General features: G+C 46.9%; 1 protein-coding gene across 2 annotated transcripts in view; it reads right to left on the bottom strand.

Moving 5' to 3' along the window:
* Positions 1-11,621: 11,621 nt before the first annotated feature.
* Positions 11,622-24,642, bottom strand: part of LOC133119102 (kit ligand-like) — a 31,573-nt gene continuing 18,552 nt past the window's right edge. For both annotated transcript variants that reach the window (XM_061229519.1, XM_061229520.1), the window contains exons 4-10: positions 24,262-24,417; positions 23,769-23,940; positions 21,425-21,487; positions 15,063-15,160; positions 14,704-14,810; positions 14,246-14,296; positions 11,622-13,527 (exon numbers count right to left, since the gene is read on the bottom strand). In XM_061229519.1, the coding sequence (XP_061085503.1) occupies positions 14,266-14,296; positions 14,704-14,810; positions 15,063-15,160; positions 21,425-21,487; positions 23,769-23,940; positions 24,262-24,417 (627 nt within the window). In that variant the 3' untranslated portion in view covers positions 11,622-13,527; positions 14,246-14,265. The remainder of the gene's footprint in view (positions 13,528-14,245; positions 14,297-14,703; positions 14,811-15,062; positions 15,161-21,424; positions 21,488-23,768; positions 23,941-24,261; positions 24,418-24,642) is intronic.

Raw genomic sequence — 24,642 nt, 5'->3', positions numbered from 1 at the left:
CAAACTGAAAGAGAGATATTATGAAGGTTTTCCTTTGATGAGGCCAAACGGAGCCTTGCCAAACAGAATGGTGTGCAAATCATACACCTCTGACAGATTAAATAAACAATGAAAACTTGTTTAACTTGATCGACTGTGATTTTTTTCAATTTAATCCCATTTTATTTGTTTGGGATTTCGTACTGACACTGGTCTGTGTTTAACCAGCATTAGTCCTTAAAAAACGACAAAATTAAGATGAATGGTTTTGTTTGTGAATGTTGAAATTCAACAGTCGGTCCACAGACTTGTTTTAAGATGTTTTTAATGTATTGTGTATTGTACTTATTATTATTTTCAAAATGTTTTTATGTTAGTGTTCGAAATAAAGAGACATTCATTCATTCATTCATTCATTCATTCATTCATTCACAGAATGGTCGGTAACAGAAGTATCGATTGAATCACGCCCACGAGGAACGCTAGAAGCCTCAACCCAAATTCTGGAAGGCGTGTTTGGTGTGAAAATACGAGCCATATCAGAAGTGGGCAACGAGTTGCCGTATCGGTTTCTGTGTGCCGTGGCATCTTCTGGTGTCCGTTACATCATTAGCCCTGAACTTGACACAATCTGCTGCATTTGGGCGCATGAATGATAACTGAAGACTCTTCTTTTGTCTGTGAAACGTCTACATTTTGGGCTTAGGTTGCTTGCTCGACTAGCATCTGTAGAGGTAGTGGTTTTAGCTCCTTGTGGGGCCTCGAACTTCAGGCCCCTAAGGTCGGGCCCCGAAAGGAAAATAAGTACTCTGCCGTTTGGCCCTTTAGTAAGGTCCTTAACCAAAACCCTCTCTCTCTCTCTCTCTCTCTCTCTCTCTCTCTCTCTCTCTCTCTCTCTCTCTCTCTCTCTCTCTCTCTCTCTCTCTCTCTCTCTCTCTCTCTCTTGGAAATGAGGAACATGTTCTCAGTGGACCTCCCCAGGTTATACATTCACTGAGCAATTTATTCACTTCTTATTCATGTGGTTATCTAATCAGGCAGCCGTGTGGCAGCAGTGCATTGCATATAGATCATGTCGATACGGGTCAGGAGCTTGAGTTAAGGTTCACATCGGCCAATCAGAATGGGAAAAAATGTGACCATGACCGTGGAATGATTGTTGGTGGCAGACCGGGTGGTTTGAGTATCTCAGAAACACGTCAACAAGTGGCAAGGGCGGCCTGTAGCTTTACCCTGCATTGCTCCAGGGGAGGATTGTCTCCTGCTTAGTCTAACCACCTGTAAGTCGCTTTGGATACAAGCGTCTGCCAAATGCCATTAATGTAATCTAAGTGGATAGGCTACAGCAGCGGAACACTTAATAAGTCTCAAAAATAAGTCTCATAAATATCTAATACAGTGCTCATTCCCTGTATACAGGATTAAGAGAAATAAATGTCATATACGTGTGAACCGGCGTTGGTGTCCACAGCCAGCTGGCTCACTTAGCCAGGGTAACTGGTTGGAACGAAACCCAATACTGCCTGCCTGTAGTTCCTCTGGCCCGCTCCTCTTCATGAGTAGCAGATGTTTTCGTAGGAGCAGATGGTTTGGTCCGTCCCGCGGTTCAGGTGGTGTTGCGTTTCATCCGCGGCTGGTTCTCATCGAGGGAAGAGGAGCACCTGCGAGGAGCATTAACCTGAATCTCAAAGCGAGTTTATCACGGACTCTCAACACCCGAATCTTATACTGAGTTTATCACAGACTCTCAACACCCGAATCTTATACTGAGTTTATCGATGATAAAAACTCACTTTTATACAACTGCCTGTACCGTTGTTTTGACTTGTTGTTTTTGGACTGTTTTCTTATGTGACTTGCCTCAAACGGGTTTTGCTTGTCCATCTGGTGAGCCGTGTAATATCTATTATTTTTATGGCTGTGGTTTTGTCTGATCTTGTGTTTGTGTTATTTCTGTGCTGCAGTGTCGGCGGGGCGCTACGTAAACGAAACGCTCGTAAAGCAGCGTGTGGCGGTTCTCCACCGCAATCGGGTTTGGCGACGACAAGCGCAAGAGATATTCTACCTCGGGCAGGAACACGGTGCAGGAACACGGTGGCAGGAACACGGTGGCAGGAACACGGGGCAGGAACACGGTGGCAGGAACACGGTGGCAGGAACACGGTGGCAGGAACACGGTGGCAGGAACACGGTGCAGGAACACGGTGGCAGGAACACAGTGGCAGGAACACGGTGGCAGGAACACGGGACAGGAACACGGGGCAGGAACACGGGGCAGGAACACGGGACAGGAACACGGGGCAGGAACACGGGGGCAGCAGGAACACAGGACAGGAACACAGGGGCAGAGGTTTGGCTGGGACAGGGCCCTGTCTCGACTGCACCGCCTGCAAGTTCCACTCTCCAGTCCCAGCATGCCGCGGGGTCGCCGGGATGGGTCTTCAAGCTTCCCGTGCGAGGGTAACGTCCATCACAGCACAGGACCTCCCAAACGCCTCCCAAATTCTCATCATCCCGACTGTGCCATCCTGACCATGCTCACGTGCGCAACATAACTCAACGCTTTTGTCTACAGGATCAACAAGTGGGTGTCTTCCTACTGGAAGGATCTGGGAAGATGCCTCTGGGTAATTCTGCCCATACTTACCCGTCATTCCACCCATAACTCCACCCAGAGTTCCTTTATACCAGACCTGGTTTCAAATAGTATTTGTTTTGGTTTCGGATACTTTTCTGTGCTCTATTGATCTTGCCTGGTGAATGTGAGCCTGCAAGATGGGCGGGGTTTGCACTTTGGGATCATTTCATATGTTCCAAAATACCAGGTAAGTTTAGTCAAATTCAAAAAAAGTTTTTGAATCCAAAACAAATACTATTTGAGCCCATGTCTGCTTTATACTAATCAAACAAACCTTCTACCCCCTTCAGAGTAATAACTGAGATCTTCACTGGGGGCTGCAGTCGGATTATAGCAACAAATTGGCAGGTTTTATGTTGAGATATAAACCCTTTTGATATTTTCGCTCAAGTCCTAAGGACATCGTACGTGGAGTGGTTTGTGTTGACTCTTAGTAGGTAGCTGCTTACAAGCGATAATCATCGCTAAAAGGCTTTTTTAAATGCCGCTGCTATGCTCGTGCTTGCCAGTACCTGGGGACAGTCACGAATGCTAAGATGTACGCTAATTAGTACTCCAGTCATGATTACACGGTTGTGTTAAAGGCTAAATTATACGGTAGCATAACGACACCGTAACTGCCAGGCACTGCTTAATGCGGTGTTTCGGAGGTAAACTTTCACAGGTAGGGGTTGGCGAGTGAATGTATTAGCCTCTGTTACAGGCCTGTGTGGGAAGACCCATGAACACCCGTCGTAAAGGGACAGATACCCCTACAATTTCTGCACCTTCACAGCTGTAAAGAACAGGGAGAAATGTGACGTTTCTGGAGCCGGTGAAAGGAATTCAGCTTGTCTGCATTCCTCTCCTCAGATAAGCAACTGTTCCCCTCAATTTTGATGTTTTTAGTGTCTTTCTGAGTTGTTCGTGAAAATTTTTTGACATTTTAGATCATTAAAACTTGAAATGACTGCACGCACTGTGGGAGACACAAGGCTTTGCACGTTCTTTTTGGAGCACGGCAATTCGCCCAGACTATGAACGCTGCCATATACATTTAATCATTTACGTTTATATATTTACATTTGTGCATTCGCATTTCGGCATATACAATTACATGACATTACCGACCCTTTTATCCAAAGTGACTTGCAGTTGATTAGAGTAAGCTGGGGACAATCCCTCTGGAGCAATGTGGGGTTCAGGGCTTTGCTCAAGGGCTGTGCGGATCTTATTATGTCTACACCGGGGATTGAACCACCAACCTTCTCAAACTTCCAGGTCCCAGTCCTGTACCTTTGCTCCAGGGGAGGTTTGTCTCCTGCTTCGTCTAATCAACTGTACGTCATTCTGGATAAGAGCCAAATGCCATTAATGTAATGTAATGTAATGTAGCCACAAGGCTACAGGCTGAGGCAAATTAGATATTTGCATCTGTGTACATACATTTCTGCGTTTACATTATTTCATTTACATACAGGCACTTGCACTTCAACATTTACATTTATGCAGGCACTAACGTGTATGCATTTGCATATAGGCTCTTGCGTTTATCCATTCATGTTCAAGGTACAATGGGTAATTTTGGACTTCTAACAGTCAAGAGAGGAATAGCAGCAACAAACACCTTCAAACCACAACACTGTTTATCCCTCCCTTCTCTGTAAAAGTGCTGATGTTGAAACTGGCTGTGGCAATTAGAACCAATGAGCTTGACTTATTGTCTAGTCATACAGTGTTTTGGTACAGAGTGTCGGGCCGTCAACTGTATATTTTGAAACCCAAATTTCAGGACTGTGAACACAGGCAGAGTCAGTGAGCCTTTTCCAATGACAGGAAGGGATTTACAGTTTTAACACAAAAATCTTGCCTGTTGTACCGTTAAGTCACTTGCTTTCATAAATGTAAATTTCGGCACTTACATTGCACTGCTGTCACAAGCCTAAACTGGGGAGGGAGGACGTGCTTTAAGCTGCTAGGGAGAGCGCAGATACTGTGTCAGGCTCAGCTAACAGTAAGTAGGGCAAGTAACCCCTTATTACACATTTTCATATTAATTTTACTTCTATAAACAGTGATGACAGTAATGATATAATGGCAGCGATGGAGATATTGTAAACGAGTTTGACGGGGGTTCAGCGTCTCCGCGGACGTGTTTACGGGGGCGGCGTTCGCGCCTCGCGTCGAAACGCTGTCATTACCGTCAGATGAAAGGGTTTCAGTGGCGGGGTTAAAAAACGGGAAGAGCAGCGCTGATCCCCCCCGGCTGTTTTCCTTGGCCGCGCCGTGCTGGGGTAGAGGCCCTGGGTGGAAACGTGGAACTCCTGTCATTTGTTGAACGCGGGACCTGCTTTTCATCAGCTCCGGGGATAAATCATCCGCTTGTGACTCCGGCTGACGTCTGTCAACAGCTAAATGAAGATGTTGCCATGTGAGCGGATGAACAGACAGGCCTCTTGACAGAGACTGTTTAAACTATTTTTCACCAGGGCCAGATCCAATAGGCGCAAACATTTAAGATGTTCTAACTATTGCATTAATGGCATTTGGCAGACGCTCTTATCCAGAGCAACGTACGAGCTGGCATGCCTTGCGTGGCAGCCAATCGCCGTTGTGTGTGTGTATGAATGGGTGAATGAGAAGCATCAAATGTACAGTGCTTTGGATAAAGGCACAATATAAATGCCTACCATTTATTACATTTTGAAGTCCTGGGCTATTATTGTCTCAGAGAGACAGAGACAAAGACAGAGAGACTTAACGTAGCTTCATTGTAATGCTACAACAAATCTGCACACAGCACAGAAACCCATCTACTCCCATACATCTCACAGAAGGAAAGAGAGAGAGAGAGAGAGAGATGAGAGAGGGAATCAAAGAAAAGTTAATGTTTTCATGTGGTGGCTTTTAATTTGTCTCGAGCCTTTGATGTATTAGTATTGCTCTTCAATGCTGTATGCCTTGGCAAAACAAAATGTTTGGCTCACGAGGAAAGCAACTTTAATTGAATCGAGAGAGATGTGTGTGTGTGAGAGAGAGAGAGCAAGAGATGTGTGATGTGAGATATGTGTGTGTGTGTGTATGTGAGTGACTGAGAGATGTATCTATGTGTATGCGTGTGTGAGAGAGTGAGGTGTGTGTGTGTGTGTGTGTGTGTGTGTGTGTGTGTGTACATGAGAGAGAGAGATATGTATATGTGTGTGCGTGTGTGTACATGAGAGAGAGAGATATGTATATGTGTGTGCGTGTGAGAGAGTGAGGTGTGTGTGTTTGTGTGTGAGCGTGTGTGAGAAAGAGTGAGGTGTGTGTGTTTGTGTGTGAGTGTGTGTGAGAGAGAGTGAGGTGTGTGCGTCTGTTTGTGTGTGTGCGTGTGTGGGGAGTGAGAGTGAGGTGTATGTGTGTGTGTACGTGAGAGAGATGCATGTCAGCGGTGGGGATTTGCGGGCACTAATTGAGGGGTTTGAGTTCTGGCTGCGTGTTCAGTCTCATTATGTCTGTGAATCACACTCTGCATGCACAGCTCTGCGGCTTCTGGGACCAACCCGCCTGTGTGTCTTTGAGAGAACTTCTGCTTATTTATTCATCAAAGTTGAGCTGGAATGGTCCAGGCCTGGCTCCTGGGAATGGGAAATGGTCCAGGCCTGGCTCTTGGGAATGGCCCAGGCCTGGCTCTTGGGAATGGTCCCGGCCTGGCTCTTGGGAATGGTCCAGGCCTGGCTCCTGGGAATGGTCCAGGCCTGGCTCCTGGGAATGGTCCAGGCCTGGCTCTTGGGAATGGTCCCGGCCTGGCTCTTGGGAATGGTCCAGGCCTGGCTCCTGGGAATGGTCCAGGCCTGGCTCCTGGGAATGGTCCAGGCCTGGCTCTTGGGAATGGTCCAGGCCTGGCTCTTGGGAATGGTCCAGGCCTGGTTCCTGTGAATGGTCCAGGCCTGGCTCTTGGGAATGGGAAGAAGCAGCAGTACACTTTCAGTGCTGAGGATACGGAAAAGGGAAGATGGAAGGTGATTGGTGGTGCATGGTTACCCTGGTGACAGGCTTTGGTAATGCTTTGTGGCCTGGATTAAGTCAACATTTGTCCTTATCTTTGATTAACAAATAAACCCATGTACGAGGCCTTTGTTTCCCCCTTATCTTTTCAATTCTGATGTACAGACCAGTACGTCTGAAATTATCTGAGCTGCAGTTTGTTCTTTGAACTTTGAAATCCGCCGGATCGCGTTCCGCCATTTCTTCCTCTGTTCTTCAGCAGCATTTCATTTCAGACATCAGACGCGGTCCGTAACGCACGGGAAACGTATCGAATGACACCTTCCAACAATGCGTCCGTCGCCGTCCGCACCGCCGAACTAATTTAAAGACGGCCGTGAAACAGACCCCTGATGCAGGGCCCAGCCCTATTATCACTATCTCAGCGGGGACATTTTTTATTATTATTATTTTTTTTAAACAACGCACCTTCGTGTAATAATTTCCTTCTGTGCCCGCTGGGCTTCTTCATCAGAGGAAACACAATCTGACGCGCGGAGATGCGAGCATTGAGTCGGCGGTCGGCCCTTTCAAAGCCCCCGCTTTATTAGCGGATTGTGTTTTGTCATGCGGTGTCTTGCATGTCACTCCAGCTAACGCTGAAATGGAGGATGCCTTTTGTTCCGGTATGTTCTCCCTTGTTAGGTGGCATTCACGGCTCACGACGTTATCGAGTTACCCCTTTCAGCCGCGACGGTACAATAGACCTCGTAGCTCCGTCTTCTCAAAAAAAAAAAAAAAAAAACAACCCCGCCAGGAATCCCTATTATCGAGGTTTGTTTGTGCTTCTGATTTCACAAACCTTTTTGTGTCTCTCTCTCAAAAAAAAAGGAACTATTTCATTGGCAATAAAAGCCCTAGTTACGGGATGCCACCATTCAGTTCAGTTCAGTCTTGGTCTCTGTTCAGTTACATTAGCCGCATGGATCTCATTTGATTTGGAAAATGAATTTCAAAGATGATGTTTTTTACTTGTTCTTCCTGTAATATACAGTTTGTACTATGCGGCATCGTGCACAGCGGCCTGGTGCCTGTTTAAAGTCAGACGGTGATTGAGAGGAACCGTGTATCATCATCATCATCCCCCTGCTCAGCGGGAACCCCGTGTTCCCAATTTTGCACAGGCCCCAAAACACGACAGCCTCCGTGTCGGAGGAGTGAAATTCCTCCCCCCCCCCGCGCTCGGAGAAAGCGGGGAGAATCTCTCCCGTTCGACTCATGCGTGACATCCAGCCTGGTGGGAGGGGACTCCTGCGGGTCAGCTTACGGCTGATCCCGTGTGTGATAAGTGGTCTGATAGAAACAGTTTTCATGGGGATGGAGTATAAAACGCTACTCTACCTATTGCATTTCAGGCGACATCTGAGTCGCCTTTCATTACTTATTTTGCTTTGTCATGGAAATCCTTTTAAAGGAGCCATTCAACAAAGTAATAATTGGGTCTTTGGTCTGTTTTTTTTGGACGTGTGTTCTGATCTGGAGTGTAACTACTGGACATAATGTTTTTTGAGGTATGTAAAATTTGGAGATTGGGATCTTTGAAATCAAACTTGTTCCAGAACTTTCTGGCTCCACGGCCAAAGTGATAACTGGAGGATTGGAGACGGGCGACGTGCATTTCAAACCAAGGACCACAATGGAAATCAGACTTTGTTTTTTAGTGAGGGCGGCCTGTAGCAGGGTGGTTAAGATCCGCACAGCTTTGGGCCCTTGAGCAAGGCCCGTAACCCTGCATTGCTCCAGGGGAGGATTGCCTCCTGCTTAGTCTAATCAACTGTACATTGCTCTGGATAAGAGCGTCTGCCAAATGCCATTAATGTAATGTAATGTAGCATCATCCTTGACAATTGCTTCTACGGCATGTTCACAACTTGTCATAAATCAAATAAAAAAATAAAAAAATAAAAAAAAACGTCTTGCTGAGAGGGCGAGTGTGAAAACCCTCATTGTTGCCGCCGGCAACAGGCGCGTTTCCGCCGCTGGCTGGACGAGAGAAGGCGGCGCGGTGAGAAAAGCGCCATCACCGCCTCTCCCACGGCCCGGGCCGTTTCTCCCAGCCCTCCCGCGTTCGGAGTAACGGCGTTTTCACAGGGGTATTGCGGCCCGGGAAGCCGCTCCGATAAGCCTCTGGTTTCCATCTCTCGGGACGGGCCCCATTGAGCCCGCTCTTCATCCGCCCCGCCGATTCCCCGCCGCTTTGTTGGGGGTGAAAAAGGTGGGGGAGGTGTGGAACAGAGGCACGCCGGCGGAGACCATTAGTAACCTTAAACCGCCTGACCCGGCGCTATTATCTTGTACCAGTTCCCACAGGTCGGGGGAAGCGCATGAAGCGCTTTGTGGCGCTGTCCGGCGGAGGATAATGCGTGTTCTGTGGAAGTGTGCGTCGCCGCGACAGCAGGCGAGGGCTCTCAGGCCGCCCCCGCCGACAGTGACGATCGCAGCGACCCTAACGCAGTGGGGATCTCTCCCGCCGGCGGACTCTGACTTCAGTGTGGGGCATGGGGGGTACATGAGGACATTGAGGACTGTGTGGTGCATTCGTGTGTGGGTGCAGTACGTGGCTTCGTGGAGCGGCAGGTGACTGGTTGATTCGAATGCAGGTGATCGGGTGATCAGAATACAGGTGACTGGTTGGTTAGAATACAGGTGATTGGGTGATTAGAATACAGGTGACTGGTTGGTTAGAATACAGGTGATTGGGTGATTAGAATGCAGGTGATCTGGTGATTAGAATGCAGGTGACTGGTTGGTTAGAATGCAGGTGATTGGGTGATTAGAATGCAGGTGACTGGTTGGTTAGAATGCAGGTGATTGGGTGATTAGAATGCAGGGGATCTGGTGATTAGAATGCAGGTGACTAGTTGGTTAGAATGCAGGTGATCGGGTGATCAGAATACAGGTGACTGGTTGGTTAGAATACAGGTGATTGGGTGATTAGAATGCAGGTGATCTGGTGATTAGAATGCAGGTGACTGGTTGGTTAGAATGCAGGTGATTGGGTGATTAGAATGCAGGTGACTGGTTGGTTGGAATGCAGGTGATTGGGTGATTAGAATGCAGGGGATCTGGTGATTAGAATGCAGGTGACTAGTTGGTTAGAATGCAGGTGATCTGGTGATCAGAATGCAGGTGACTGGTTGGTTAGAATGCAGGTGATCGGGTGATTATACTGCAGGTGACTGGTTGGTTGGACAAAAGGCTGCGTAAGGACCTCAGTTTGGTCAGAAAGACTATACCGAGGGCTCATCCAGCTAAAAACATGGCTAATGCACGTGTCACTCATTTTGTTTTGATTCTTTCTTTTGCATTCAAACTATCTGGCCCCAGTCAGTCTCATCAAAGTCTCTCATCTGGAGTTCATTCCAACGATGGCCAAAATGTTTTTTTATTACTTCCCTTTTGACAGAAGATAAAATCAGTCATTTTGTGTCATTATGTTTCTGCTTAACCACAAGGAGGCATGTAAATAAAATGAAAACTTTTTTCTGTCCAACAAGGCACAGAAACAATCAACAGAACATTTAAAATAATAGTTATTTTATTTTACCAGAACTCACTTGCCAAACTGAGCTTGCAAAAAAACAAGTTAAAGACTTGTATTTATTTGCAGACGTGGAATACAGGCTATGAGAATGAGAATGAGAACTTACGGATGTTTTCTTTACTTTATTATGGGATCAAATTGTTTTGTTGGTTACTTTACATCTGTTGTAAAATGCTTTGCTTTGTGCTCGCAGAGTTATACCGGTCATGAATGACAGACACAATTGACTGCACAGTAACAAAAGTGAAAATGCAATACTTAGTGATTATTAACATTCCAAAAGGATTTGTGTGAAGTTTGGGCACGTATTCTGTTCGAAAAACCTCAACAGTTCTTCTGTTCCACTCTGTAACAATGGTGTGACTGAGAGACTTTGCGGAGAACTATTTCGTGAATGCTTTGGCCTGACAATAGTCTTGGCTATGTTGCAGTTAAAAGGAATAGCATTAGAGATATAAATCTGACTGTGTGTCAGGTTTGAATAAGCCCCCCCCCCCCCCTTACTGGATAGCATGAAAGCCGTCAAACATTCCTGTTTTTAGAATGACAGTCTTTTTAAAAGAGAAGAAAGCCACTGTCTTGCGAGAGGCCGGTTTCTCAATCGGGGGGGGGGTCTCGCAGGGACGGCGGCGGCTGAAGTGCGTTCCGGAGGAGCCGCTCCGGGCCTTTTCCGCACGTCGATCCTCGCACGGCATTCTGGGAAAAAAACCGTCGGCCTCTGACCCAGACGCCGGGCGGGAAGACGGCCGCGGGCTCCCGCGACGGCCGAGCCGCTTCACTGGGGGCTGGAGCGTGGGGCCTGGGCAGTGTGGGCGGACGAGTCTGAACACGCTCACCGCTCTTTCATCCCGCCGGCCCGCACACACCACCATCACAGGGGCTTAGAGTCGAGGAGGTAATCATCGTAATTGCCATTGTGCAAACCTGTGTTAGAAAACTTGCTACGTGTGGCCAACCAAAGATTAACCCTGGGTTACATTCAGTCAAATATACACAATGTGTCAGTTGGTTCAGAGTGAACACCTACAGGACGGGAGATCTCCAGGAACAGGGTTGGGCAGCCCTGCTCTAGCTGTTGAGTGAGGTGTGCTTTGTTAGGGTTGGAGTGAACACCTACAGGATGGTAGATCTCCAGGAACAGGGTTGGGCAGCCCTGCTCTAGCTGTTGAGTGAGGTGTGCTTTGTTAGGGTTGGAGTGGAAACCTACAGGACGGTCGATCTCCAGGAACAAGGTTGGGCAACCCTGCTGTACGTAGTTCCATAGTACATTAGCTAAGAGCACTCTAATGAAGGCAATTAAGCCTGGTGGTGGAAAGTTCCATGATTACCTTCCTCTTCTTTGTTTTAGCATGGCCTGGGTGCAGGGTCAGAAGATTTGTGTGTTTTGCTCTAAAGCAGAATATGTGTCTGATGGTGAACAGGGACAGAAGAGGCAACAACCCCAACAACAAAAGGCATGATAAATGAAGTCCTTTATTAAATGACTGTATACTGAACATATGACCAATGCAAAGTAAAATGAAGTGAATATCTGTGCGGACAATGCAAGTCCTGTCTGAACTGTATCATTTCCCAGTTTAAATGTTTTGTCTTTTATTGTATTACATCATGCAGGATTTGCTCCGGTGGGGCGAGGGGAGGGGGAACAGCAGGAAGGCGGTTGGCGGGGTGTGTTTTTCAGGGGGAAGGTCTGGGGATGGACTCCAGCGACTGACCGGGTCAGGCAGTGTTCATTAGCGTGGCGCCAGAACGGGGCTAGGATCCCAACATCGATTCACGATTACAGGCAACGGGAATGCTTTTTTTCTTCACAAAAGTTCAGCTATCGACAGAAAGGCATGCACGTTCGGTCATGAAATGCCACAATGCGGACGTGTGCCTCTATTTCCTGACAGTGCTAGCAACAAAGCTTTGAGAAGGTTTCCCAAATAAAATAAACTCTTGAAGCTTACTGCGCTTTGATACACAGGTTTACACACCTAGCGGTTATTATATTAGGCTATTAATTTCTCCATAAGTCCATCACTCAAGTACAGTAGAAAAGAACCTTTAAGTGCATGTTGTGTGTATAGTTTGAACTATACTTACATTTGAATGTGCTCTGAAACATGCACGTTTCGCACAATGACCTTCTTACAGTCTGTGCTGTCTTTGGAAATGAAAGAAAATGGCTTTTGATTTCATTTGCCTCAACAGCATTGAAAAACGAAGTTTAATGTGTTTTTTTATTTTTTTACTGAAGATAAAGCTGAATCTCCTCGACTACGAGAGCGAATCAGTACGTGCATTTTTTGGAACATTTAAAACTCGCTTTTAATGAGAATCTACGCTCTCCAGTGTGGCGTTCTACATGTACATGTTTGGCATTTATATAGCGCCTTTATCCAAAGCGCTGACAAAGCGAATGAAGTCCAAGCTTCATAACCGTATGATTCCTGTCAAATGATAGAGCATGTGTAATTGTGTGACGGTGCATTTTGTTTCAATTCTTACAGAGCGGCCGTAACAATCCGCTATGTTGTTGTCGAACACAGACAAAAAAAATAAATAAACGTAACTATGTCGGCTTAAAAAAAGAAACTTTTTTCTGACAGTAAGTTTCAACACCAGTACAGTAATCGGCGTACACTCCACGAGGGAAGAAGCTTGCCTGACGGATTCTGACAATGGTACGGTGAAGCTGTCCGTGGAAAGCGGAGTAGCAATTGCGCTCGCGATAGCGCTGGGGATTGCGTTACGCGGTGAGATAAACAAAGACCAGGGCCATTAGAGGTAGTCATGAAACAATAATATTCCTCATTGAAAAAAGTTTTTTCAGTTTATTTTCTCTTGTCCACTTTGGTGGCGCTTTGCTCTCAGAAACAAGCCCACGCCGTCGAAACTCTTCCGGTTGGTAAATTTGTCGTCCGGACGATGAAAGATATTCTCAGAAGAGTTCCTGTGGATTTCTGTTGACACTCATTCACTCATTCACTCATTTTTGGAGTCTTTATTAACTTTGTATTTATTTATCAGTATTCCTTTCCATCTCTGTAAGGTCTGTGGAAAGGCAGGGTGAGGGGCCCCCCCCCCCGTCTATCTCAGACGGTGGTATAGTCCGGCCACGCCCACCCCAAACCGGATCCGGTCTCAGCGGCCCGTCGCCCGCGAGGGCCGAAAGCGGAACGGTGGGTCTCGGTTTTTCGCCGAGCGCCGCCCTTCCTGCTCCGAACGCCGCGCTCTCGCCGCGGGAGCGCTCCGTCCTCAGAGTCCGCGCCGGAGTCCCAGACCAGAATCCAAAGTCCTTCATTTCACAGAACAGTAAGAAATCAGTTGCTTTTTTTTTTTTCTTGTTTGTGAAGGGGAGCTTCAATACAGTGACCTGAGAGAGAGGGAACGAGAGAGATATTAAGAGTAAAGTTAAGCATTAGAAATGAGAAACCTGTGAAAGAAAGCGTCAGGTCATTTATCTATTTATTACATTTATCCCCATTGTTGAACAGCCAATGACAGACAGCCGGGTGGTCCACTGGCATAGCTGGAAGTAAAGCAATGCAGCAACACGGCAAGCCAAGCTCGCACAGATGCTCGGTGGAGGAAGACTCTTCAGCAAGCAGACCGCACCATGTACCATGAAGGCGTGTATTAAAGTGACACTTATTATTGTTTAGCGTTAGTTCATTTTGTAAAATGGAATGCTGGGCAACAGCTAATTCTGCCAAGGCACTTGCGTTAGTACCAAAACTGGTTCGGACACACCTCTTACAGTCTGCCCCAGTGTTTATCGTTGTGCCCTCTGAATAGAAGCCGTTATCGTGCCCAGGATTATAGACTCAGTCAGATGCACTTTTTGTCTCTTCTGGGTTATCAGACCTGGGTCAAATACGTAATTGTTTTGGCTTCAAATACTTTGCAGCAGTTCAAATACTTTGCCTGGTGCAGTTGAGCCAACCAAGAGGACCAGAAGATGGGGTTTCCAAAGGTTCCAGTACACCAGACAACCTCGGTAAAGCGTGGAAAAGTATTTGAATCCAAAACAATGACGTAGTTGACATACAGTAGTTACAGTAGGCGGTGAAGTTAAAGATGTGCTTCCTTACCAAATTTCACACGGTGGGAACTAAATGGCTTTCATGGTGTTCAATCTGTTCCTGTGAAAAGATACATCTACATTAGATGATGATGAAAACTATTCAGAAATACAGACAGTGGAATAATTTAGCAAACAAAAATATCAGAAATTAGATAAAAAAAGGTACATATAGCCTGTAATTCAAGGATATTGCTACTAACCAGACCTGGGTCAAATGCATTATTGTTTTGGATACAAGTACTTTTTTTCTGTGCTTCTGTGATGGCACCATTGAGCCAAACCAACAGGGCCAGAAGGCAGGGTGTGCACTTTTTGAGAGTATTTCATAGGTTCCAATACACCAGACTCAAGCTAGGTAAAGCTTTAAGTATTTGAATCCGAAACGATTGCGTATTTGACATCGTGTCTGGCATTATCCACGTCCAGCGTGTATGCTGAAGGTTGCGGAGACCGAATCTGACTGACTTTTCCGATAGTCGCTGATCCGAAGAGGCCCTGTCGTCCTCCACGGCGATGAACACGTCTCCGCTGTCGGCGTTTCTCTCCCGGGAACGCCGTCTTCGTCCTCTCACCTGACAAACGAAAAAGCGACGGCAGTCTTTCAGACCTCGAAAACCACAAACCTGATAGCAAGGCGCTTTGTGCTAAACCACAGATAACTGCCCTCAGCCGAGTAACAGAATCGCACAAGGGTCGTGTATTTTTTTCCCGCATAGAATGGTTTTCCAGCTCAAGGGACAAAGACTATGGTGTTAGACTGGATCTGAGCTTCAAACTGGCACGGTGTGCTGATGCATTGTGGGATAGCCCTCCGAAATGCTTACCATCCAAATTAGCAAACAGATATTTGCAGCGACCGAAACGAGAAACAGCGACAGCAGGCCTTTCTGAGCTTCTTCCGGAAGGTACTGTTGTTCCACTCCTGTAACGAACGGGAAAAGACAAACGTCAATCACTGAAGCGCCAATGGAAATGCATTTTAATGGCAAACTAATGGGACTTGCTCATGCAGCCATGTTGGGTGAATAATTAAAATGGCAGCCGGCACCTGTTCCAAATCGGCCTGCAGTGGGCTTTCCTCTTCATCTTGAAAGTGGGGTTTTAAACTGGTTTTGACCCAAGGCCATCCAGGCTTAAAGGTAGTCTGGAGACTAGGCTAAGGATCCTCTTATCCAGAGAAGGCTGGTGTGGGTGCAGGCTTTTGTTCCAACCAAGCAGTTACACACCTGATTCAACTCATCAATTAGAGTCAATGCTAAGGACCTTGATTAGTAGAGTCAGGTGTGTAGCTGCTTGGTTGGAACAAAAGCTTGCACCCACACCGGCCCTTTCTGGGAAAGACTGAGGACTAGGCCATAATCGGCAACCGTTTCGGACCTTGGCGTGGTTAAGGGGCCCATATGTGGCATTTTCTAAATATATTTTATTATTATTTATTATTTTCAAGATCTTGTCAAAGATCCCAAAGACTGCTGGCTCGGCTGAAGACCCCCCCCCCATCATAAGTTCAAAGTGCTTTATTTCAAAGAAAGGTTTTATATTTTGAAACATAATCCCAAAGTTACTCCCCCCCCCCCCCCCCCCCCCCCCCCCTGTACCTTCAAGGACCTTCTGGGTTGAAAAGCCAGTAAAAAGTTTTACACAACTGCACTGAAAATTGGCCCCTTTTACTGAGCTACAGTGGATGAGGAAAGGATACTGTTTATTAATTTCATGAACACGTACGGTCCGTTTGCGCGGCTGGAGGTGTCTTAAAGCGGTTCGGGTTTAGCGCCCCGCTCACAGCATTGCTCCAGTTTGCCATCATGCGTGGCACTACTTTTACCGCTACACCTTCATTAAATGTTACTCCACACAAGTTCTGCGACCCCAGGGCATTAAGACCGAGCCGACGGTGAAGTAAAGTGCTGTTTTTATCGCCCTCACAGCACGCCGCCGGGTAACTGCCAATCAGCGTTTCTCCACGCCCGTTATTTTGGCACCCGGGTGAAATATCGTTAAGAGTAGACCCCGAAACGATTTGGCCAGGAGTCAACGACATTTTCCCTTAAATTTATATTCTTTAAGTCCGCAAGGTTAAATGTGAGACTTTTAGTTAATCTTTTCTTCTTTCGCAGTTGATTTTGCTTATGGCTGACATCTCGAAATGGGAAAAAGCCAAGCTTTAATCATTTAATCATGAGCCAGCGGACAAACGTTTGATTCAATCCAGGCCTTTGTCTTTAGGGGCTGTTTTCAAAATTATCCCCACAGGACATGGAAAAAATGTAAAACACTGAGATTATATGGTATTTTATTTATATGTAAATGCAAATATGTGGAATATATTTGAAATACTTGCAACATTGCACTGTTAAATGTGATATATCACACTGTGTAACGGATGGGTCTTTCCGTAGCGCGTAGAGAACTTTCAGTAATTCGCCCTCAAGACAAGAACTCGTTAAAGCACTTCTCAACATGGCCGCCATAAAGAGAACCAGACACGGGGTTTGGAGACACAACCACTTGCATTTTATTCATAGCACATGGCGTTCAAAGGGCGTTGTATATTGGGTGATGTTGGGATGCAGTTTTGGGGTACTGTACAGAAGTAAAATCTGTTTGATGAATGCTTTTTGACTTAAAAAAAACGTTTTTAAGTAAATCACTGTAATGCACTGCGGTGAGTTACAGCAAGTCCCAGCGGGACTATTTCCTCTTTGGAAAGAAAATGACCATTTATGGCAACTGCAAACTAACTAAGTAGTGTTTATTTTTATTTGAACCGTAAAGTATTCTATAAGCTCACGAGAGCTGGCAGAACAAAGTTTAAGTATCTTACTTTTATCTCACAAGTGTCATATTCACATGTTGCAGTGAAAATGTATGAAAAATAGATCAATATTTTAAATTGAATGTCCCTTATAATGTGTTTCAGCATAGAATGGTTCTTATGATAAAGACATAAAAACTAAAATTGTGACGAGAACAGGGCATTCAGCCAAACATGGCTCATCTTTTTTTTTCTTTCTTTCTTTTTTTTTTAAAATAGGACCAGATACTCATGTCCCCTACATGGGACACATATGCCTTGGCAGATCTCGGGAGGACACTGACAGCAACATCCTGTCCTTCACATGAGAACACCATTTCCTGTAGACAGATTAGTCGTGTGTGCGAACAGTGCCCTGTTTTGAGTTTTCACTTGTTTTTTATTTTTTCTCCTTGCGGCTTTGATACGTAAAACTACAAAGCCTTTAAGACCGGAATGCTCCGGACACCGCACTGAAACCGCAGTCCTCGGCCGCGTGCGGGGCCGATGTCAGATGTCATGAGAACATCCTAAAGGAGAAGGCCAGACCGCCAAAGGAGAAAATCAACACCAACTGTTGGGCTCCCTGGCCAAGCAAAATAACAACGTGTTTACGCCGAAGATATCCTGAGTGAGTGCAGCAGTCCAGAGTGTGAAGGGTCGAAGTAACGAAGACCGTTACCTAAACGCTGAATCGATTAAGTTGCGATCAAATTCCACGTCGAATCGAGTTAAAATGAAATAAAAACACGATACAAGTTACGATACGCTCGCAGACGAAGTGGTTCCAAAGGGAGCCCTGCGATTCCTTTGAAGTAATCTGGGTAATTCCAGAGTTATGGATGTTAACATGTGGACACAAAATGTTAATGCATATTATCATAGCACCCACTTGGCTGAGGAGAAGGGCCAATAAATAATTATATAATTGAAAAAATATTGTTAGGCCAGAAGAAATGTGACCAATAACTTGCGTTATGGATGTGATGCAAAAAGGCAGGTATTTTAGGGAGACCATACACTTTCTAAAAACTGTGAATTTTAAAGTCTAATGCAGAAAGTTTGATATCCATGTTATGCAGGAGGCTTGGCTGAATATAAAAACAGCTGTTTTGAGTATATTTATATCTTGGTATTGATTTGTATGAGGAGATATCAGCATTATGGATGTGACATACCTGAAATTTGAAAATCTACTTCAGAATCAAATCTTATCATAACATCATTTGTTGCCATCTGAAATGTTTCTGAATGTCAGTTTTGGCATTGAGAAAAACCCATCTGAAATGGTTTTGAATGTTTTCAAGATGGCTGCCAAATTGCAGCTATGACACGTCTGAACATGTATATGTACTCGATCTGTTATCCAATGTACTCTAAAGTTGATGTACAACAGGGCCGGAAAAGATAAATGCCGCAAATAAGATTTTTTTGGAGGGATGTCGATGTCTTCGCTTCGACCCCGCCAACGCTACTCTCTGTAAAGCCCGCAAAAGCCCATAATTGGTTTTTGGCGTATTGAACAAATCCTGTGCTGCACACAAAGACATGAGTGGAAGCATCTGGATTTGTGCAAACTCTCTTCAGCATACGGCTGCAGCTGAAACCAGAAAAAAACTAAACATTTTGAATAATGTTTGTTTTGAAAAGCCCACTACAGGATCATTAGATTAACTGCCTAGTTTAGCAAATTTGAAAATGTCGTTTTCGGAGCTTGCGCCTCTCTCTTCTTGCACAGTAAAATGTTCAGCCGCTAAACCAAATCTTGCAGAGTACATGTGGTCCCTATCGGGCTTGTATGTACTCTGTAAGAGTTTAATTTGCGCTGGGAACTTCACTGTGTACGCTATACACACCCAGCTAACAGAAAACATTATTGCGATGTTGCTGGCATGCAGCAGCAATGTTATTACATTGACAGGACATTCTGGGAATGAATGCCCTATGCTAACATTGTTTATGGTGCCAAATTGTTAATGATTACATAAAAAAGATGAAGCAAAAACTGTAACTGATCAAGTTAAGGACCGGGTGAAAGTGTGGACATGATAACCAGCCAAATCTGCACTGGGTTCACACGTTTCAGGAAAACTTATACGCGCCGTTTTCAACAACTTTAACTGCGCTAGAAATTGGCTGTAACAAAGACGCAGAGGTCCCCAGGACAGAGAACCGCTGCACAGTGCTCAGTCTGGAACAGGCCCGCAGCCCCGCATCTCTTCTGAAGCTCAATAAAAGTGTAATTATTTACCGCCCGACCAGACCTGCAGAGAATCCACGCCCTCACAGGGCCGGGCATGAGGTCACCGGAACGTGACGCGGCACAAAACAACGCGGAAAACCTCTGGGTGCGCGTTCATCGACCCCGGGGCCGCCGGAAAGAGTCGAGTCGCCCACCACTTCACGCCCGGTTCACAACGGGAAGCGAAAACGGTCTCATTGTCTCGTAACTCCTGCCAGAGGACACGTCGGCCCTTTTGAGCTCTCTTGTAATATGCGTATGGCGTCCTGAAGCTGCTGCTTAGTCACCGCAGCCCGAGCTGGACATAACGTTTACCAGACGCTGTAATCCTGAGCGTCGTACAATGTGAGAGATCGTAAGTGCTTCCGTCTGATTTTCATTTGAGCCGCGGTGCCAGCCCTGGACCCGCATTCGTTTATTAGGTAGACGTGCTCTAACTGCCAAACTGTTGTTGGAATGAAAACCATTGGATCGAGTTACTGGTGTGTGTGGTACTTGTGTGTCGGGTGAAATGGTAAACTGCAGATGGTCTCGCCCGTCGGGCATCCTGATTGGGTCTGGTTCTAATCCACTGCCGAGGATTACCCAGAATCCTCTCTGACAGAGAGCACAGGTTTTTTTACGACAGGATTTGAGTTCCTGCGGCGATCTGTACTGAAGCTGAATCCGCACGGCGACCCGGCGGTCGAAACACGGACGGGGCAAGATGGCCGCCGACAGCCGTGCCGTTGGCGAGGCGCTCACGCGGCACGGTCGCACGCGAGACCCGCAGCTCCACTCGGACGGCGAGAAAAACAAACACAGATTTATCGCGTGAGAACTTCCCTGTTGTGGCACTCCGGCCTGCATGGAAACGCCGTTTCAGAAGCGTGGGAGCTGATGCGTTTTTTTTTTTTTTTCGGGTTAACCCCAAGCTCAAATTCACCTGAACGTTTCCTGGAGGATCGTAAACCCAGTTGAAATTGTACTTCCCTCTAGGGTCTTTCAGCGAACTTATCCCTGGTTATGGGTATGCACTTTGTTGCACGTCGCTCTGGATAAGAGCGTCTGCCAAATGCCAATAATGTAATGTTAACCCCCCCCCCTCTCGCCCGCATGCTGTGTCTGTGTTTGCACTGTTCTGAAACGACCCCACCCGCTGCCTCGGATGTCTCTATGCGGGTGAGCGGGAGCAGGCCAGCTGGACCAGTCATGGTTCCTCCTCAGTCGCTCAGGCTGACCCCGATTCCCTTCAGTGATCTCTCACGTCTCACCTTTGACCCCGTTTCGGCAGACTCGCAGGCGGGCTTTTCCGCCCCCCCCCCCCCCCCCCTCAGTCTGAGCAGCAGGTGCCCCCGCATTCCTGAGCAGCAGGGCCTCACCGCCACACACACTCACCTCAGATAACTTTACAATGTGGAAACTGTATGGAAACTGTACTCCCCAAAGCTTTTTACATGCTGATTCTGTGTGTGTGTGCGTGTGTGTGTGCCTGTGTGTGTGTAGTGTATGAGTGTGTGTGTGTGTGAGAGAGAGAGAGAGGGTGTGTGGGTGTGTGTGTGTTTGTGAGAGAGGGGGTGTGTGTGTGCGTGTGTGCGTGTGTGCCTGTGTGTGTGTAGTGTATGAGTGTGTGTGTGTTTGTGAGAGAGGGTGTGTGTGTGTGTGTGTGTGTGTGCGCCTGTGTGTGTGTGTGTGTTTGTATAGTGTGTGTAGTGTGTGTGTGAGTGTTTATAGTGAGTGTGTATAGTGTGTGTGTGTGTATAGTGTGTGTCAGTGTGTGTGTGTGTGTGTATAGTGTGTGTAGTGTGTGTGTCAGTGTGTATCGTGAGTGTGTATAGTGTGTGTCAGTGTGTATAGTGAGTGTGTATAGTGTGTGTGTGTGTGTGTGTGTGTGTGTATAGTGTGTGTAGTGTGTGTGTCAGTGTGTATCGTGAGTGTGTATAGTGTGTGTATAGTGTGTGTCAGTGTGTATAGTGTGTGTATAGTGTGTGTATAGTGTGTATAGTGTGTGTGTGTATAGTGTGTGTAGTGTGTGTGTATTGTGTGTGTGTGTGTATAGTGTGTGTATAGTGTGTGTCAGTGTGTATAGTGAGTGTGTATAGTGTGTGTAGTGTGTGTGTCAGTGTGTATAGTGAGTGTGTATAGTGTGTGTGTGAGTACCGTGTACCTACTTGTCTGGCAGTCTGGTGCAGGCACACACTCGGCTGCTTTGGCTGGGGTGGTGGTGAGAGGTCCTGAAAGAGAAGGTGAAGCGTTAAAGCGGCAGGTTGAAGCGGCGTGGGAACCTTTATAACGCTCGCCAGCGAGGCGGCGGGCAGGGGGGCGAGGGGGGGGGGTGCGTCGCCACTGTCACAGATCTGAGGGAGAACCGGGCGGTCGCCTTAAATTCCCCGTCTATACACCAGCCATACGGAGGGATATCCTGTCTCTGTTCTCTGTCACTGAGCCTGTGGATTTTAGCCTTATGCTAACAGCCAGGACTCTGTCCTCATTATGAGTGTGTGTGGATTTTAGCCTTCTGCTAACAGCCAGGACTCTGTCCTCAGTATGAGTGTGTGTGGATTTTAGCCTGATGCTAACTGCCAGGACTCTGTCCTCATTATGAGTGTGTGTGGATTTTAGCCTTCTGCTAACAGCCAGGACTCTGTCCTCAGTATGAGTGTGTGTGGATTTTAGCCTGATGCTAACTGCCAGGACTCTGTCCTCATTATGAGTGTGTGTGGATTTTAGCCTTCTGTTAACAGCCAGGACTCTGTCCTCAGTATGAGTGTGTGTGGATTTTAGCCTGACGCTAACAGCCAGAACTCTGTCCTCAGTATGAGTGTGTGTGGATTTTAGCCTTATGCTAGCAGCCAGGACTCTGTCCTCAGTATGAGTGTGTGTGGATTTTAGCCTAATGCTAACAGCCAGGACTCTGTCCTCATTATGAGTGTGTGTGGATTTAGCCTTTTGCTAATATCCTGTCTGTAAGAGATCGTGTGTATTTATAGCTCGTAGCTGGGTGTGATCTGTGTTGCCATTGTGCCTTTGCACAATGGCTGGGATTCGGTCAGAATCCATCCTTAACTCTGACTAACAGTTCAAAGCCAGAGTTATTACCAGAGCAAATATGAACCGCCTCGGAGTTCAGGGTGGAAAACAAGCTGCTGTTTGGCAGAATCCAGTCTTTGCCCACTGTTCTGCAACCACTAAAAATATTTAGAAATTATCTGTATGGTTTGCATGGTATGGTATGGTTTTTGTAAATTCTTTTAATTTAACAATTAGATTTGAATATGCGTAGGTAATTTCTGGGTTCAGTTGGAAAAAGCGAATATTCTTTGTGGTTTTTTTATGCATTGGGGCGGCCTGTAGCGTAGTGGTTAAGGTACATGACTAGGGACCTGGTTCGATCTCCGGTGTAGCCACGATAAGATCCATACAGCCGTTGGGCCCTTGAGCAAGGCCCTTAACCCTGCCATTTCTCCAGGAGAGAATTGTCTCCTGCTGAGTCTAACCAACTGTATGTCGCTCTGGATAACAGCGTCTGCCAAAATGCCATTAATGTAATGTAATCTAATGCATTGAGAGACCTCCTTTCTTGGGTTCAGCAAGGAGAAGGCAAATATTCTCGCGCCAGAATTCACTGAATGTAACGGGAATAAATAAAATGTGTGATAAAACGGGCCAATGAAAACACGGGGGATGCCGTTTGTTTTCGTCTCGCCATTTTATTTTCCGAATTACGGACGGCGCCGGGAGCATGGGAACGGCCCCCCGGGTCTCGTCGGGATCGCCAGGACGTCCTCACGAGCGAGGCCCGCCGAATTCCGGAACGGGGCGGGGCGGGGCGACTGCGTGTGTGTTCCTCGGCAACAGGGAGTGTGCAAGCCATGGGGAGGAATCAGACATTCCAGGGAACGCCGAACAGCGGACAGACACCGACCGCGAACGGCGCTGCAGTGAGGAAACTTGAGCCACGGGCTTTTTTTTTTGTTTTGTTTTTTTTTGTTGCGCTGAACAATGCGCCCACCAGCTGAGGAGTAGGACGCAACGGAGCCAAAATGAGTCCTTGAATAAAAACGCATCTAGCATGTTATGGATTCTCCGGGGGGGGGGGGAGGCTTGTAGCAGAACCTCAAAACTTTTAGTTTGAGTTTCGCTTACCTCTCGCAACATAAATGTGAGTCCGTTTGTGTAGTGTTTGCTAAGATGGGCTCCTGAATGGCGGCCTGTAATGTAGTGGTTAAGGTACACGACTGGGACACACAAGGTCGGTGGTTCTAATCCCGGTGTAGCCACAATAAGATCCGCACAGCCATTGGGCCCTTGAGCAAGGCCCTTAACCCTGCATTGCTCCAGGGGAGGATTGTCTCCTGCTTAGTCTAATCAACTGTACGTCGCTCTGGATAAGAGTGTCTGCCAAATGCCAATAAGGTAATGTAATGTAATGAATGCCCAGGATGTCACGAGGGTGTGGGCCAGTGTGGTTTAGTGGAGATGGCGGTTGCCGAGCGGGCGCTTCGGGACGCGTACCTTCCGTGGAGCGGCGCGTGGCCCCGGCCGTGGCACAGGGGGGCGAGTCGCACTCTGCGCTTTTCGTTTTAAAGCTGGCGGCGCTTAAAAAGTCTCTGACGAAGTTGAAGAAGTGCTCCGTCTGCCACTCTTCTCTGATGTAGTGGCACTCAAAGTCCTGCATCATGGCCTCCTGTGTGGACGCAAAGAAACACCAGAAAGGGTCAGCACCACAGTGCGGGATCCGTGGACCACCTGACTAACCATGTGAAAGACAGGCCTGGGTCAAATACGTCATTGTTCTGGGATTCAAATACTTGTCTATGCTTATCTGAGCTTACCTTGTGTATTGGAACCGATGAAATCCTCTCAAAGTACAAAACCCTGATTTCTGGTCCTCTTGGTTGGCTCATTTGCGCCAGGCGAGGTCAATCAGGCACGGAAAAGCATTTGAATCGAAAGCGAATCGCGTATTTGACCCGGGCCTGCTGGGAGAATGAAAGAGGAGACCTACCATATTAGTGCCGATGCGATAACGCACGTCTTGGAGCATCTGGACGAAGACGCTGATGTTGTTTCTGTTGGAGGAAACGTTTCCAAACATGTCCGCCAGGGCCTTCAGGCTCTCCTCCAGGTGAAAGGTGTTCAGCTCGATCCAGCACATCCCGCTCTGAAACGCAAGAGGGAAACCGCGCGTTCGTAAACCTGACCGGCCGCCTGACCAGAACAAGCATGCCCAAACACTTAACTGGAGCAATTATGTCAGACAACACAGGTAACCGTGTGTTTTAGTCTTCGGGGGAAGCAAACGATGTGTCCAGAATTTGTCTGGTTATGCATGGGGCAACATTGGCTCAGGAGGTAAGAGCAGTCTTCTGGCAGCCATAGGGCTGCT

The sequence above is a fragment of the Conger conger genome, chromosome 19 (assembly GCF_963514075.1).
Source record: "Conger conger chromosome 19, fConCon1.1, whole genome shotgun sequence".
Classification (NCBI taxonomy): domain Eukaryota; kingdom Metazoa; phylum Chordata; class Actinopteri; order Anguilliformes; family Congridae; genus Conger; species Conger conger.
The sequence above is the reverse complement of the archived record's forward strand: the minus strand, read 5'-3'. Positions and strand labels throughout refer to the sequence as shown.